Source organism: Vidua chalybeata, chromosome 29 (assembly GCF_026979565.1).
Source record: "Vidua chalybeata isolate OUT-0048 chromosome 29, bVidCha1 merged haplotype, whole genome shotgun sequence".
In the NCBI taxonomy this organism is placed as follows: domain Eukaryota; kingdom Metazoa; phylum Chordata; class Aves; order Passeriformes; family Viduidae; genus Vidua; species Vidua chalybeata.
Window position 1 is genome coordinate 59,623 of NC_071558.1, and position 16,183 is coordinate 75,805.

General features: G+C 54.2%; 2 protein-coding genes across 2 annotated transcripts; both read left to right on the forward strand.

Annotated features, from left to right (window-relative positions):
• Window positions 1–7,833: 7,833 nt before the first annotated feature.
• LOC128801075 (zinc finger protein 239-like) lies at window positions 7,834–8,887 on the forward strand. Its single transcript, XM_053966716.1, has 2 exons — window positions 7,834–8,030; window positions 8,217–8,887. Exons 1-2 carry the CDS (start codon window positions 7,976–7,978, stop codon window positions 8,885–8,887), a joined length of 726 nt encoding a protein of 241 aa, XP_053822691.1. The 5' UTR covers window positions 7,834–7,975.
• A 2,771-nt stretch (window positions 8,888–11,658) lies between these two features.
• LOC128801334 (zinc finger protein 3-like) lies at window positions 11,659–14,720 on the forward strand. The gene is made up of 3 exons (XM_053967166.1): window positions 11,659–11,987; window positions 13,722–13,803; window positions 13,991–14,720. The coding sequence occupies exons 2-3, from the start codon at window positions 13,749–13,751 to the stop codon at window positions 14,491–14,493; spliced, it is 558 nt and encodes a 185-aa protein (XP_053823141.1). The 5' UTR covers window positions 11,659–11,987; window positions 13,722–13,748; the 3' UTR covers window positions 14,494–14,720.
• Window positions 14,721–16,183: the final 1,463 nt, after the last annotated feature.

Genomic DNA, 16,183 nt, shown 5'->3' on the forward strand with positions numbered 1-16,183 from the left:
AACAGACAAAACCCCAAACAAACAAACCCACACAAATCAATCAAACAAAAAGATAAAAAAAATCCAAATAAAACCAAAGAGAATGAGGAGTTAGTGTTAGTTGGGAGGATATCACAGCAGGCAAATGGCTGCTTCGCACAGGATCACAAGCTAACCACAAGCTAAAGACACAGGATGAAAATTGGCAAGAAACAGGGAACAAAATTTGCAGAAATTAAGGGCAGAGTGTGCTAAAAACAGTGAGGAAATTGCTGAAATAGCCAACAGGAGACTGCACATGCCTAGAGGAGAAAGGTGAAAAGGGCACGGTGATGAAGACGTCCAACCTTCACCAGGGGACCATGGAGGAAGACGCGGAGCCTTCCTCAGTCCAACCTCCAGCGTGCACTGTGCCTGCGCCTGGTGTGTGCTAATGATTGTAATGAGTACTGAGAAATACTTTGCATAACCACTCATTTTTTAGGGCAAACCGGGAATATGCATAAAGTATAACCCTATATTGTAATCTGCTGTGTGCCTGAGTGTGTGTTAGGAGAAGATATCCCTGCACACCTGGCGCGCTGAATAAAGCAAATCCCCGCTCCTTGGACTTGGTCTCGGAAGTGTCTCTTGGCCCGGTTTGGGGCCATTCCCGTCCACAGGGTTCTGTCAAGTCACAGTGGAACCGTGGTGCCACATTGTTCCACAGCCTCACAATGCTCTCCTGGCTGCCATGAGGTCCCTCCCTCTGTGACACACTGCAGCCCTGGTTCCATGAGGGTCTCTTGGGTTCCACGGTGCACGCCTTTTTCACATCTGAGCCTTGCTTCCATGGGTTCCATGGGCTGACAATGGCCGTCTGCATTCCATGGGTCCAGCTAGATCACAGCAGAGCCTGGCTTTCATCAGGTTCCGATACCTGTTCTGCCAGCTGACAGGGGTGATTTAAAGAACACAGAAACTGATGGAAGGAACGGTCTTATTTTACTGTGAGTGTTAAGGCAACACAGAAGTAAAATTAGACATTCAATAAAACTATGTCCTTGGCTATAGCAACAAGCCAAAAGAAGCAAGGTAATGCACCTAATCATTATCATAGGAGAGAAAGAACAGGGATTGAGAAAGATACATCCCCATTTGGCTAAATACTTTGCCATCATCCAGAGTCCTCAGTCACTGGGGAGCCCTGTTTTACAGCGAGAACCTTGAGAAGCCTTTCAAGCAACTGGGAAAATCAATCATGTTGCATCCACCCGTAGGTGAGGTCTCCGAATTTGCTCCAAAAGTGGGTCCAGCTTCTATTGGCCCAAATCAGCAAGACAAAGTGACTTGATGATATTTTTAGCACATAATCTCCTGGGTCTCATGGCACTTTTGCTGACCAGGAGAGCCCAGGCCTTGGCCAGAGGCCAGGCCCTGGCTTGGAGGGTTTCCCCTAAAATATCCTACAAGCCTCTAGTTATGTCAGTTGGGAACATTTTTTAAAATTATACATTTCTTGCAGGTAACTGCACAAGAGTATGTGACAGTTTCTAAAGCAGCCGGTGTTAAACAGCTGGAATAAGCATCGGGGTCATCCATTTTTGGCCAACTAAAACTGATGGTGTTAGTCACATAATGCCCAGGGTTCATCCTGTAAGCCAGCTCTGGCTGAGGCCTGCCACTCAGGCCTAAGCACATCAGAAGCTGAAGTGACCACAACTGGGAATGGCAAAAACACCCCACTGGGACTGGCCCAGAGGCCCTGGGACTCCCTGGCATGGATCACCTCAGGAGACAGTATTCCAGGGAGCCCAAAGGACTTTTGGGAGAGCTGCTGTGGAGACAGAGGAAATTCCACAGCTGAATCCCTTGTCGGGGCTCCCAGAGGACCCTTCTGCTGTGGAGCTGCTGAGGGTGGAGGAACAGCAGGCACCGATGGCCACCCCAAAACAGGGCCCCGTTGGCAACACGGCACTGACCGGGACTGCGGGACCCCATCCCTGGGGTGAGTCAGGAACTACAGAGCTGGAAGTGCTCAGCCAGACCCGCTGACCCTCCAGTAGCCCCACGTGGCCAGAGCGTGAGCCCGGTGGGGAGTGGCCACTGGCAGGGACTGTGGGGGCCTGAACCAAGTCCCAGCCCCACTGAGAGCAGCTGTGCCGGACATGCTGGAACTCCAGGAGCAGCTGGAGTCCGAGGCAGCCAAGTGGTGGCATCATCAATGTTCCTTTCTTCCCGCTCAGAAAGGACACTGGCAAGCTGGGCAAGCGTCAATGAAAGGTGTAGGTCTGGTGGAAGCTGTGGAACAGCACTAACATGAGAAACCCAAACTCTTCTGAGAAAGGAGGGCAGAAATCCCTGGTGCCCAGCATCCTGCCAGAGAAACCCATTCCCAGAATTTCCAACATAAAACCATCCTCCAATTCTCTGCATTGTGCTGCTCCTGACCCACTAAAACCTTCTCACCAGAGTGAAGCTCAGAAGTGGGACTGATGGAAGAAACCTGAACCCTGAGCCATGCCAGGGTCAGTGCCAGGAGCATCCCCTGGCGCTGTTTAACACCGGCTCTGCAGGAACTGGGGGATGCAAACAGGACAAACCCGAGCATCTCCCACCACCAGATACCTCAGAGCTTACACAGCAACACGGCCATGACTCTCCCAAACTGGATTCAGGAATGGCACACCTACTGCAGCCATTGGATCCAGACCTGCCCAGATCCCTTTGGGACTCCTGCTTTTGGTGTCTCTGCCTCCTCTCCCTGCCCCAAGGAGGCTCCTCTCTCCCTCTCCCTGCCCTGACAAGACAGTCACACAAATAAAGACATGGGATTACTGGGTGCTGAGGAGCTATAGAAGGAGCCTTCTCCAGGTCTGGCCTGTTTCCAAAACCTACACAGTCTCCTGCAGCAAGGAACCTCCTTGTTCCCCCTCTCCAAGGGTGTCAAGCTCAGCAAGGGATTCCTGACACCCTGCCCAGCTGGGAGAGCTCCCATGTCTCCATACCAAGGGATAAAACCAGGAACCCTATGGGGACTGAGATTGTGGCATGGGGACATCTGTATGTATTTCCCATTGACAAACAAAAATGTGGAATGGTGCCAGAGCTTGTTTTGATCTACATCAACCTTTGATAAATGTCCCTCCTCCTGACAGCGACTCCTCTGCAGCTGCTCTGGGAGATCTCCTGGGCTGAGTCCAGTAAGAGGAGATTTCAGTGGGGCTGAGGTGCTCGAGGGAGCCCATTTCAATGCTCTGCTGAAGCCCAAGGACATTGTGTTTCCCCAAGGAGCAACGCTCCTTTCTGGCACTCACTGCCCTGTGAGGGACATTATTCAGTTGCTGCCGTTGGCTGAGTTCCAGCCACAGGGAGAGGGAGGAGGAGATGATCCCACCCATGGCTGCTGCTGGCTCCAGACATTGGGTGAGATAAAGCTGAGACAGAGCTTCAGCATCTCCCCCAAAATCACACAATCACAGAATGGCTTGGCTTGGAAGAGACCTTCAAGTTCATCTCATTTCACCCTCTGCCATGGGCAGGGACACCTTCCACTATCCCAGGCTGCTCCAAGCCCTGTCCAACCTGGCCTTGGACACTGCCAGGGATCCAGGGGCAGCCACAGCTTCTCTGGGCAAGCTCTGATCTCTGCCCAGGTGAGCAGGGACAGGACCCGAGGGAACGGCTGGAACTGGGCCAGGGCAGGGCTGGGCTGGAGATCAGCAAAAGCTTCTTCCCCCAGAGGGGGCTCAGGCACTGCCCAGGCTCCCCAGGGAATGGGCACAGCCCCGAGGCTGCCGGAGCTCGAGGAGCCTTTGGACCCCTCTCGCAGGGCTGCACGGGCTGTGATTGTTGGGGTGTCTGTGCAGGGCTGGGCGCTGGACTTGATGATGCCAATGGGTCCCTCCCAGCTCAGCCCCTTCTGCAGTTCTCAAACTTTGGATCAGCCTTTGTGTCCCCTCGAGGTGCTGGCAGAGCTGTTGGGGACAAGGCAGGAGCGGGGCAGCCCCAGCGTTCCCTGTCTGCGACACCCCAACGGCGTTGTTATAAATAAACTTGTTTTAGTAGGCAGGGCTAATAATGGGTAAATTGTGTCAAATGAGTTATAAGTAATTACCGATTAATGTAACGAATTGTTAATGCAAGGACTTGTTAAATTGTTAATGTAGTGAATAGTTGTGAGTTACAAAGTTAAATATGTACTGTTTGTTAAGTGAGTGTGCATAGTTGTCACAAAGTTAAATAAAAATAAAGTGGGTGTGCATAGTTGCCAATCAGGGGGAGGAGGCCAGGTGCATGGGAGAGTGATATCACCAGTTCAGCCTGCGATTGGAGGAATCAACCAACCAATAGTGCCTCGTAGTTCAAGAATGATTGGCCAGGAATGCACCATTTTATAGACCAACCAAAGACCAGAAAGAGGGCCAATCAACAAAGGGATCAAGAACGTACCAATCAGCAGCTTCCAGAGGCTTTAACAACCCCGGGTGCTGGCCACCCGGGGTCTTTCTGCGGACTTTGTATCCAAGGAAGCACCCTGTGCCTTGTGCCCAGTTACTTGTTACGTTTTGTTACTCTGACTTGCTGCTGAGGTCCTGGGCTTATCTTGGGGCCTCATCCTCGGTTGTCTGTGATTTTAATAAACAGGCCCAGGCTTTTTAACATACTCTGGCTCTGATTCGCCTGTTTTTAACAGTGACAGCCCCAGCATTCCCCTGCCTGTGACACCCCAGCAGTGACAGACCCAGCGTTCCCCTGTCTGTGACACCCCAGCGGTGACAGCCCCAGCATTCCCTCCCTGGAGAGGCTCCAAGGGAAGCGTCCAGAGCCGCGTCCAGCCAATGGAACTGACCGGCCACTGACCAGCCTGGCCTGGGCTGGTGTGGATTCCTCTGCAGACAGCTCAGGGAAGGTCCCCCTGGCCACCTGCACAGTGCCACAGACAAGTGTCAGATACAGTTACAGAGCTCTGCCCAGAGCTGACAGGGGAGCTAATTAAAAAAAACAAATCAAAACAAAACAAAAACTAACCAACAAATGAAAAACCCCATACCAAAACCAAAAAAAAAAAAACCTCACCCCTAACAATCAAACAAACAAAAACCCAAACTCCAAACCAAACAAAAACAAACAAAACAAAACTAAATAAATAATTAAAAAACAAACCAAGCAAAAAAAAAAAAAAAAAAAAAAACAACCAAAAACCCAAAAAAACAAACAAACAAACAAAAAAAACCAAAAAAAAAACCCAAGAAAATGAGAACTCCCCCCCAGGAGAGCTCTTCCATCCTTCAGTTGTCACACCTGCACTCACACAACACCTGGGGCTGCAAACAATGAGGATTCATTTGGCACAATTGCAGGAAAAGCAGGTTTAGGACAGGCTCTCAGCAGAACTGTTCTCAGCTGAGCCAAAAAGGCCCCTTTGGCAGCTGCAGGGCCACTAGAAATGCAGAGCCTCAGCCCACAGGGGAGAAAAGGACTCTGAGTTCCCCTGCCCTGACACTAAACCCTGTTCCCAGGCTGCTTCACACACAGGATTCTTCTGGAGGACTGCACAAAGCTGAGAGTAAGCTCTGGCTTCTCCATGTTGCATGTTCTAAAGCTGTCTGGGAGAAGAAATTTGGGGTCAGCTCTGCTGGCACAATCCCTCCAGGCGCAGGGCACAGCGCCGGGAAGGGCTTTGCGTGCCGAGGCTTTGCTGCAGCCCAGGAAAGCTCCTGGCTCAGGCTCACCTTTGCTGCTCAGCCAGAGCCCCAAGTGCCCCAGCAGAGGCAGCAGCAGGGAATGGCAGCATTGCCACAGGCTGGCACAGGACGGGGAGATTTCCCCTGGGAAGAGGCTCATCTTCCAGCTTTTGCATTCAGGCAGCTGCAGATGCCTCAGCTTTGGCTGCACAGCAGCTGGAAATGCAAGCCCAGGAGCTCTGTTCATGGCCAGCCCCAGCAGGTGACAGCAAGGACAGGGCCCTGGCAGCTGCAGGACATTTGCAGGAAGCGCCTTCAGCAAGCGCTGGGGGCTGGGACTGGGTGCAGAAAACGCCTCTGCAGTGAGGCAAAAGGAACAAAGTTTCAGTTGTGGCCTGGCTAGGGAGCACCAAAAGCGATTCCTTTCCGTTGCCGGCTGTTCCGGGAGCCCCAGAGGAGACCCCAGGGGGCCAAGGAATCGAGAGCGGGGACTGTGCAGGAGCCGGGAGCAGCGAGAGAGCCCGGGCTGCAGGTGCGGGGCGGGCACGGCCTGGGAGAGGGCACAGCCCGGGGGTCCCACAGAGCCTCCCTGCTCCAGAGCTGCAGCTGCAACAGCGGGGCAGCTGCTGGGATCTGTGTGCCGGGGACGAGCTGCAGGTGGGGGTTCCGAGGGGCTGGGCTGGAGCAGCTTTTTGTCCTGGTGCGGGGCCATTGCCACGGGGTTGGGCTCCCTGGGAAGGTGCAGCAGCACAGGGTAGCAGTGGCTGGTGAAATGAACAGGGGTAATGCCTTTATTAATGTTCAGCTCTTTATTAAAAAGATCAGCTGGGCAGGGGGCTCGACGCAGAGCTCGGCCCCACGGTTGTAGCTTTCGCAGGCAGACAAAAGGAAGGAGGCGTGCAGAGTCTGTCACTGGAGTCCCGAGCAGCAGCTGTCCTTTCTTCTTTCCCTGTGGCACACCAGTGGCCCAAGGATGAGGAGGCGTGGCGTGCAGAGTCTGTTGCTGAAGTCCAGAACAACAGCTGTCCCCGCTCCTTCCGTGGTGGCAGCACCAGGGCTCTCTGTCTCTATCTCCCTGCTTCTCAGAGCCTAATATAGTCTGTTCTTTCTTAGGTGATGGCTACGGTTAAAAGTCAATCAGGGGATGTGTTTCCCTCTTCCTCAGCTAGGGTATTTGTCTAAATTCCTCTACTGTGTTCAGTTTTTGATTTATATTCCTTTTTATCTCCTAAAAATACTCCCATGATCCTAAGGGGTTTTTATTTGCATGTTAGTCCCAGAATGGCAGGTGGAGGGGAGGGAGGCCAGTTATCTCCAGGTAGTTTAGAGAAAACAAACAGAGCAATTAGTTAATTAGCATTTCAATATCGGTACTTAGCTAGAGTTAGTAGTTTTTTTAGTGTTGCCATGGGAACTAGGGAGGCCCTGCCCGCGTCTCTGGGGAACACGTGGAAACTGTTCATAACAGCTGGTTTGTGGATTTGTTGTTGGGATGTTTTGCTGGCGGCCCCGGGCGGGCTGTGGGAGCTGGGAGCGGCCGGCCGGGCCGGGCAAAGGCTGAGGAAGAGCGGGGCAAGCGTTGGCACAGAGGCTCCGGGCTCGCCGTGCCTCCCTGGCCACGCAGCCGGGCTCGGGGGCCGCCTTGCTCAGAGGCAGCCCCGGCTGCGGGGGTCCTCGGGCAGGGGGCGGCGGGGGCTGCCAGAGGTCTGTGCCCGGGGCTGGGCGCGGCTACCGAGGCAGTGGAGGATGCAGGGTCTCCCTGTGCTGGGGCTGGCTCTGCCCGGCCTAGGGGCTGCGCTGTCAGTCCAGAGCCACGTGGGGATGGCCCAGTACCGGCAGGGCTGGCAGGGAAACCGGCAATGGGGGGAGCAGAAACGGGCATACGAGAGCCGCGGGTGCTGCAGGAGCCTGGACGTGTTGGGAGCACGGACGGGGGGGCCCATGGATAACCCAGGACCCTGAAACAGGGACCGTAGACAGTGCTGAGCCCTGGGACGCCTGTGATGCCCAACTGGTGAGCCCAGAGAAGCCCCAGCAGCCGAGAGAAGGGGAATACCACTGCAAACTTGACCCACAGCTCAGACAGGGGGGCCTCCAGGAGCCCAAAGTGGGGAGGCCAGAGGGGGAACTCGGGGTTCGGTGTTTTTGCTGAATGTTGGTAATTTGTGTATATTTCGGGGGACAGAATCTTGGTCTTTGGAGGTTTTTATGGGCAGCAGATGCCTGGTGACTTTTAGAAATGGACTTGGGCAATAGGAACCCCCTAAGCCAATGTGCCCATACATTGTTTTTCCCCAAACCAGGATTTCTGATTCCCAAACCTTGGCTGGATGGAGGAGGAGGAGGCTGAGAGGAAGAGGAAGATGTCCAGGGATCTCCAGGCAGGTGAGGAGAAAGTCAGTGCCCCTTTCCCCCTCTCTCCTGCTCCATCTCCCAGCCCAGCACAGCCCCCGGCTGCAGGACAGCCCCGGTGCCAACGCCATCCTGCCGGGGACGCACTGGGGGGATCTCCTTCCCCTTCCCTCTGGCACGGAGGCAAATCCCATCCTCTCCTTGTCCTTCCTCCCCCAGAGCAGGAGCTGAGGATGGAGCCCAGGGAGGACAAATCCCCATGGCAGAACCACATGGAAGAGGCCGTTTTGAGTGGCTCCAGGGCACAGGAACCCAATAAGGAGGAAAAGCCCCAGAGATCCCGCAGGAGGAGGGGCTGCAAACCCAGCCCAGGTTGCTCTGAGGAGGAAAGACCCACCCTGTGCCAGGAAGGTGGACAGAGCTCCAGCCAGAGCTTGGAGCTGGTGGTCCATGAGCAGCTTCATGATGGGGAGAAGCCCTACAAGTGCTTGGAGTGTGGGAAGAGCTTCAGGCGGAGCACCCACCTGATCCAGCACCAGATGATCTACACCGGGAAATGGCCCTACGAGTGTGGGGAGTGTGGGAAGGGCTTCACCTTCAAATCCAACCTTGTCATCCACCAATGCATCCATATTGGGGAGAGGCCCTATGAGTGTGCCCAGTGTGGGAAGAGGTTTCAGACCAGCTCCCATCTCCTCCTGCATGAGCGGATTCACACGGAGGAGAGGCCCTTCCGCTGCCCTGACTGTGGAAAGGGCTTCAAGCAAAACTCCGCCCTTGTCAGGCACCATCGCCTCCACAGCGGGGAGAGGCCCTACGAGTGCCCCACATGTGGGAAGAGCTTCACTCAGAGCTCTCACTTGACCCAACATGAATGGAGGCAGCTGTAAGGGAAGGCCTGTGAGTGCCCTGACTGCAGAAGGAGCTTCATGCACTGCTCCAGCTTCAACTCCCATGTGAGAACTCATGTTGGTCAGAGCCCTGGTGATCCCAGGGGAAGTCTCTGTCCCTGTCACTCCCTTGCTCTCCCCCCTCTTCTCTTTCTTTCCATCTCTCTCTCTACCTCACATTTCCTGTTCAATAAAATCCACTTTGCATTTGGTCTCATTAGCACCTTAATTGGGGCAGAGACACCTCTCTAAGAATTTTATTACCCAGACTGTGACATTATTTAGGTGCAGTGAGTTCAGGGCACTGTTGCCTGACCCCAAGTGCCTTTGACAACAGCATGGTCCTCTCCTCTGAGGAGGTTCTGGCTCTTTCTGGGGGAACTTTTGGAAGCTTGGATGCAGCTTCCTCTGAGGGACTTATGGGAGAACTTACGTGGAAAATGGCTGTTGTGGGTGGCCAGTGTAAAGAAAATATTTTGTTGTCTTTCCTTAAAAAGTTTGTTAAAATCACTGGAGGAAAGGGAGCCAGACTGACAAGGATCATTCATCATAAGGTGAGGAACACAAGGCTGCTCAAGTCCTAGAAGAAGCCCAGCTCAAGTAGCTAAATTCCCTAATAACCCCCAAATTTACAGGCTTGGGGGCTTTGCCAAATGTGAGAATCATTTTCTTCGTCCCTGTCACCTTTGTGACAGCTACACAGAGATTTCCCTTCCTTTTAATAATCTGTATTGGGCCAAATTTCCAATTTTCTTTTATCAGAACCTGCCAGCATCTGAGCTGGAGCTGTGCAGGAACCGATGAAATTTGGAATTGCCACAGAATTGCTTCTATTGATGGTTTATTAATGTTTGGGATTTGTTTGCATTCCCATCACAAGTGACTTGTGGGAAAATCAAATATTCATCAAAGTATTTATGCAGAGTTAAATTAATTTCTGCCAAGTTTATTTTGTCCGGTGCCCAGGGGATGCTTGAGGGGTCTCTGCCTCTTGCCCTGGGGGATGCTTGGGAGGGGCTTGGAAGGATTGTCCTTGTCCCTGTCACCCCAGGCCATTCCCCAGGGGTGTCTCTGTCCCTCTCACCCCAGGCCATTCCCCAGGGGGTCTCCATCATTCTCACCCCCAGGAATGCCTGGGGGTCTCCCTCCCTCTCACCCTGTGCCAGGGGGTGCTTGGGGCAGTCTCTGTCCGTCTCAGCCCAGGGGATGCTCAGGGTTCTCTCTCTCCTCACCCTGGGGGATGCTCAGAGGGTCTCCATCCCTCTGGCCTCAGGGAATGCTTGTGCAGGGCTGGGGACCAGGGGCTCTGTGTCCCTCTCACCGCTGAGGGTGCTCGGCGCTGGGGGGGCTCTCCAACCTTCTCATCCCTGGGAAGGCCAGGGGGGGCTCTGTCCCTCTCAGCCCTGGTGTGACCCCGCCCAAACATCATCGGGGTCAGAGGGACAGAGACACACCCAAACCCCCAGAAGAGCTGGACCTGGGATTTGGTTTGGGCCTGAGGGTTTAGGAAGGGCCTGGAATTGGAGTTGGGGCTGAGATTTGGATTAGAGCTGGGATTGGGGTTAAGGCTAGACATGGGATTGGCTTTAGGGCTGGGGCTGGAATTGGGTCTGGGGCTAGATGAGTCTGGCACTGGGATGAGATTAAATACAGAACTGTGAGTGTGTCTAAACGTGGAGTGAGATTGAGACCAGGATCAGGGTCAGGTTTGGGACTGAGCGCATGCAGAGCGGGACAGGGGGGATGTCACTGCAGGATGTCCCTGGCATGGTCCCAGCCCTTCTCAGGCACCTCCAAATTTTGATTGGAAATACAAGTTACAAAATTATTTTTCTTTCTGTTCCATTAATTTTCAGTCAGTTGCAGTTCTGTTTTCAGAGTTCCACCTTCTCAGCTGATGGTGTTTGTGTCCTCCTTTCACTCCTGCCTCTCTTTGCCTGCTCTGTTTCTCTCTCAGTGTCTCCCTTGACCCAGGGCAGCTCCCAGCAAAGACCAGGCCCTGATTTAATTTCCAGTGCAGGAGCTGCAACAACCATGGGTGAAATTATGAAGGCTGGCAGTGAAATGTCACTGTAGGATATTGCTGCACTTGGCTTCTGGCTCCTTGTTAAGAGCTTTGCCTTCAAGGGCAGGAACATCTCTTCCTGGCTGGGAACTGGAATTCCAGGCCCTGGGAGCGTGTGCCATGGATCCCAGAGGGGCATTCCCGAGGCTCCCAGGATGCTGCTCCTGCCTCCCAAGGAGCTGTGCAGGGCCAGGGGACAAGGTGCAGCAGGTCCGTGGGCTCCTGCAGCGCGCAGCAAAGGTGGCTTTGATGGACATTTCCCAGCACATTCCCGGCTGTAGGCAGAGGGAGGGAGGAAAGGGAAGCGAGTCCCTAACAGGATCCTGGAACGATTGTGGTGGGAACGGACCCTGCCCGCGGGTTACGATCCCGTGAGGGAGAGACGCCTCTGCCCCAGCGAAGGTGCAAATGTGAGAGACCATGGGAGCGCAATCTGCGGATTCGACTGAACATGGATTGAACGGAACAAGAAATGGGAAGGAAAAAGGGAGAGAAAGAAATAGTAAAGAGATCTCAGAGAGAGAGAAAGAAATCGGGAAAAGATCTCAGAGAGACAGAAAGAAATAGGAAAAGGCCCCGGCCGGGACAGCCGCAGAGCGCAGCGCCTTTCACAATTCCAGCCAATCAGAGAACGCGCTGAACAATTTCCAGCCAACCAGAGCTTTTCTTGCCGATGACTCACCAGTTGCCGGGCGGGCCCGCAGAGCCCGGCGGCCTCGCCAGCGGAATTTCGGGCTCGGCCCGGGGGGACGGATCCGCACCGAGGGGGTCCCCGAGCCCCCTGCCCACCCCTGGGGCCGATCGGGGGCTCCCCGCACCCAGCAGCCGGTGCTGCGGCGGCCGCGGGGCAGAGGGGTGGGAAAGGGAGCTCCGGGCTGGGAGCGGAGGGAATGCGGGAGGAAGAGGAGGGACAGGAGGAGAAGGAGGAGGAGCAGCAGGAACAGGAGCAGGAGAATCCCGCCGCTCGCACCGCTCGCACGCTGGGTCTGCAGCACCCCCTGCCCCGGGAGCATCGCCCCCAGCCCCGAACCGCAGGTGAGGGGGAGGCCGAGCTCGCCCCGATGCTATCGAGGGGTCTCCGGGAGGATTTTTCTGGAGAGTGTTCGGAGCCGGCAGATTCCGGACTCGAGCCCCGCATCCCTCCGGGCGTCCCTAAGAGCAGCTTTTTCGGGGGCAGAGGAGCTGTGATCGCCCCTCGGGAGGGTCCCGTGGGGTCCACGTGCAGCTGGCCCGGTACTGACAGGGCGGGACATTGGTTTTGGGGATCCCCGTGAGAGCCGGGGCTGCGAAACGTAGGACCCCCGGGGCGGGAGAGGGGAAGGGGCGATACCGGAGCTGGGGGACCCCCGGCAGCCCGGAGATGAGGCGGGGACGGGACCCCTGACCCTGGCAGGGGCGTGTCCTGGGGTGACCTCACGGTGCCCGTGCCCCCATTGGTCTGTTTAGCCCAGAAATGAGTTCTGCACCTTCAAGGCCGGTTCTGAGAGCGAAGTGGGGAGGAAGCAGCGCGCAGTTTGTTTTCAGGAGCTGCACTCGCTCCTCCACATTCCGGCTCCTGGACTGCTGTGATGCCTTAAGGAGCTGGAACTGAGGCCAGACGGAGGCAAGAGGAATAAAGTGTATATTTTTTGAAGTGCCTTCAAAGGCCACAGCCCGGCAGTACCGGAGCCAAGGTCGTGGCTCTGCCCAGATGGCTCCAAGATGGAAGCAAATGTGGGCTTGGTCATGAGATCTGACATTTTTATAAGTTTTAGTCCATTTGCATACAAGATTTAACTGCCCAATTAATAGCTTAAAATTATGAAGTTTCATCCTCCTGGCTTGCTTTCCTGCTCTCCTTTTTTCCTGTTGTTTGTGCTTTGGGCCTGAAGTTTGAAGAGATTGTCCTCGACTCTCCAGTTAGAACAGGATTGTTTTGTCTTCACCACCCTGTGAAAAGATCCCGGTAACACTTAATATAAAGCTAAAGCTGCACACCAAAACAGAACAGAAAAACTTAAACCTAAGGTATCAGTTGTCTGCTAGCAGACAGACAGTGGGACAGAGCTCTCCTTTGCTTTTAGTTAGTTTTTAACTCACTGAGGCAGAGAAGTTCCCTGGACTGTGGTTTTTCTTTTTCTTTGGAGCTGTTTAAACCTGCTCTGGACTGAACACCAGAAGAGCACCGGCAGCTCGCACCTGTGGCCCACCAGGCTGGGCCTGGGCCACGGAGGGACTTCCTGAGTTTGTCATCTCTTTTAGAGTGGCAAGAGGTTTTATTGTTTAATATTGTTCATTTTTTGTGCTGGTGAATGCTTTGCCTGTTAAATCAACAGTTTTTTTCTACTTTTCTCCAAGGAAATCTTTTCCTGAAGTGGTTGGGGGAGAGACTGCTTGAATCTGCTTTCTAGAAAACCCCCTTTGGGGATTTTCTCCCAAATTTGCCCTAAACCAGGACAGGGTGCTGGGGAGAGGGGGGAGCCCCAAGTGCCTGGACCGGGGGGAGGCTGGAGAGGGGGACTCTTGTACCCCAAAACCCCCCAGCGTCCCTAAGCAGTACCCTGGAGAAGGGGGATCCCCAGCACCCATGGGGTCCCTTGTAGCCCTGAGATGGGGGACCACCAGAACCACAGAGGGATGAAACTGGAAATGGGTCACTCCTGGTGGCTTTTTTTTATTCACTCTTGATTTTTGGAGGTTTTTATGGACACCTGGAGACATCTGGAGATGGATTTGGGCAGAAGGAATCCCCAGCCCAAGGCGTTCACACCTTGTTTTTCCCCAAACCAGGATTTCTCATTCCCAAACCTTGGCTGGATGGAGGAGGAGGAGGCTGCGAGGAAGAGGAAGATGCCCCAGGACACCCAGGCAGGTGAGGAGGAAGTCAGTGCCCCTTTCCCCGCTCTCTCCTGTTCCATCTCCCAGCCCAGCACAGCCCCCGGCTGCAGGACAACCCTACTGCCGATGCCATCCTGCCAGGGATGCACTGGGGGGATCTCCTTCCCCTTTCCTCTGGCACAGAGGCAAATCCCATCCTCTCCTTGTCCTTCCTCCCCCAGAGCAGGAGCTGAGGATGGAGCCCAGGGAGGACAAATCCCCACGGCAGAACCTCCTGGAAGAGGCCGTTTTGTGCGGCTCCACGGTGCAGGAACCCAATAAGGAGGAAAAGCCCCGGAGATGCCGCATGAGGAGGGGCTGCAAATGCAGATTGCAGGGATCTGAAGAGGAAAGGCCCATCCTGGGTCAGGAAGGTGGGCAGAGCTTCAGCCAGAGCTCGGAGCTGGTGGTCCATGAGCAGCTTCATGACAGGGAGAGGCCCTACAAGTGCTTGGAGTGTGGGAAGGGCTTCAGGAGGAGTTTCAATCTGATCTGCCACCAGAGGATCCACACTGGGGAATGGCCCTATGAGTGCTTGGAATGTGGGAAGGGCTTCAAGCACAACTCCACCCTTGTCACCCACCGGCGCATCCACACCGGGGAGAGGCCCTACGAGTGTCCCCAGTGTGGGAAGACCTTCTCAGACTGCTCACTCTTTACCCGACAGCAACAGTGGCACCGGTAAGGGAAGCCCTGCGAGAGCCCCTCCTGCAGGAAGAGCTTCGTGCGCTGCTCCAGCTTCAACTCCCCATCAGAGGACCCCCACTGGTCAGAGCCCTGGTGACCCACATTCCCTGTGATACACAGAGGGAAGTGGCTGCTGTTCCTTTTATCTTGTCTCTTATTATCTTTTATCTTCCTCCTTCAAAACACAGAAAATTGGGGTAAAAATCAACAAATTTATCAAAGGCATCTAAAGCCTCACATTTTACTTGTGTTTTGGGGAATCTTGGATTCCGGGAGATATCTGGGAGTATATGGGGGGGGGTTGGTACTTGGGTATTTGGTTTAGTTGTCTTTATTTCTTGGCACTCCAAATGACAAGAAGGATTGACCTCAAAACCACTCAATGCCAGTGAAAACTACTGAATCCCACCCCAAAACTACTCTATTCCACCACTACTCAGGGTGAAATTGGGTTGGAAGGGGATTGGGCAAAGTGGGATGCAAATCAGGATGGGTGAGATGGGCATTGGGTGGGGTGGGATGGGATTTGGGAGGTGTGAAATGGGGGAAGCACAGCTTCAGAAGGGGTCTTGATATCCAGGAGGGGTGAGATGGGTTGGGGTTGGGATTGGAGAGGTGGACTGGAGTCTCGAATGAGACAGCCAAAGTTTGGGGATGATTAAATAGGGGGAGCCCCTTACTGAGTGAGTTTTTGAATAGTCTACATTCATGAAGAGATGCTGGGGTATCTCACATTCCTGATGTGGTTTCGGGGCACTCCCCAACTCTTGGGGGGTGAGGACAGAATCTTCCCCCAAGGTGCTCTGCAGCACTATGTTAATTTGTCCCAGTTCTGTCCTCCTCATTGGCCCATTGGCCTTGCCTGCCCCTTTTACCCTCATATGTTCCTGTTCTAGCAAGTTCTCCTTTCCCTGTCTTCCCATGGTTTATGTCCCCGCCTATCCACCCTGGCATTCCCTATTGGTCCCTTTCCCTGTGTACAACCCCTAAACCCTTAGATTCCACCCCCTCTTTTCCTGTATTTATACCCTAAACCCTCCTTTGTCTTTAACCCCTAGACCCCTGGAGCGTCAGACCCTAATAAACCCTCGCTGGAGCTCCATGCCAGGACCCTCCCATGTCTTCACTGCTGAGCTGTTCCGTGTGTGTGTGTGTGTGCTGGGGCTCTTGTGGCTCCTGCCCGTTAGCACAAAACACTCTCAGGGAAAGTTGTGTCCACCACCACAGACCACAACAGTGTCCCTTGGGACCAAGAGGCCATTGTTGATGTAAATTAAGGGCCAGGAGACCAGCTCCTTTGAAAAGGCCTTTATTAGGTGATCAGCTCTGGGTGGGGGCCCGAGGGGTCGCGCACACCGTCGCTGCTCCCTTCGGCGACGCAGAGGAGGAGGTGAGCAGTTGTGCTTCACAGCAGAACTGGGGCTTCCGTCCTCGAGGGCATGCCTAGGAAGACAATTAGTGGCTCGTAGACTAGGGTCCTCATCTCGGTCTGGCTACTTTTAGGTGGTGGTGACCTCCAGAACTCGATTGATGGCATGGGAGGACTCTTCCCACTAGGTCCAGTCACTTGGTTCCTCGAGTTTCCACGTTATTTTGGTGTTTTAAGGCCCTTTTGGTGGATTCTGTTCTGCTTCACCTCATTTGCATACTGCCGAGGTTGTTTCTGGCCGCCATTTTTGGGAGCAGCG

Coding starts and splice junctions, on each gene's coding strand:
- LOC128801075 (XM_053966716.1), top strand. CDS start 7,976: ATGGAGGAGGAGGAGGCTGAGAGGAAGAGGAAGATGTCCAGGGATCTC. Junction 8,031..8,216: donor GTCCAGGGATCTCCAGGCAG/GTGAGGAGAAAG, acceptor TTCCTCCCCCAG/AGCAGGAGCTGAGGATGGAG.
- LOC128801334 (XM_053967166.1), top strand. CDS start 13,749: ATGGAGGAGGAGGAGGCTGCGAGGAAGAGGAAGATGCCCCAGGACACC. Junction 13,804..13,990: donor GCCCCAGGACACCCAGGCAG/GTGAGGAGGAAG, acceptor TTCCTCCCCCAG/AGCAGGAGCTGAGGATGGAG.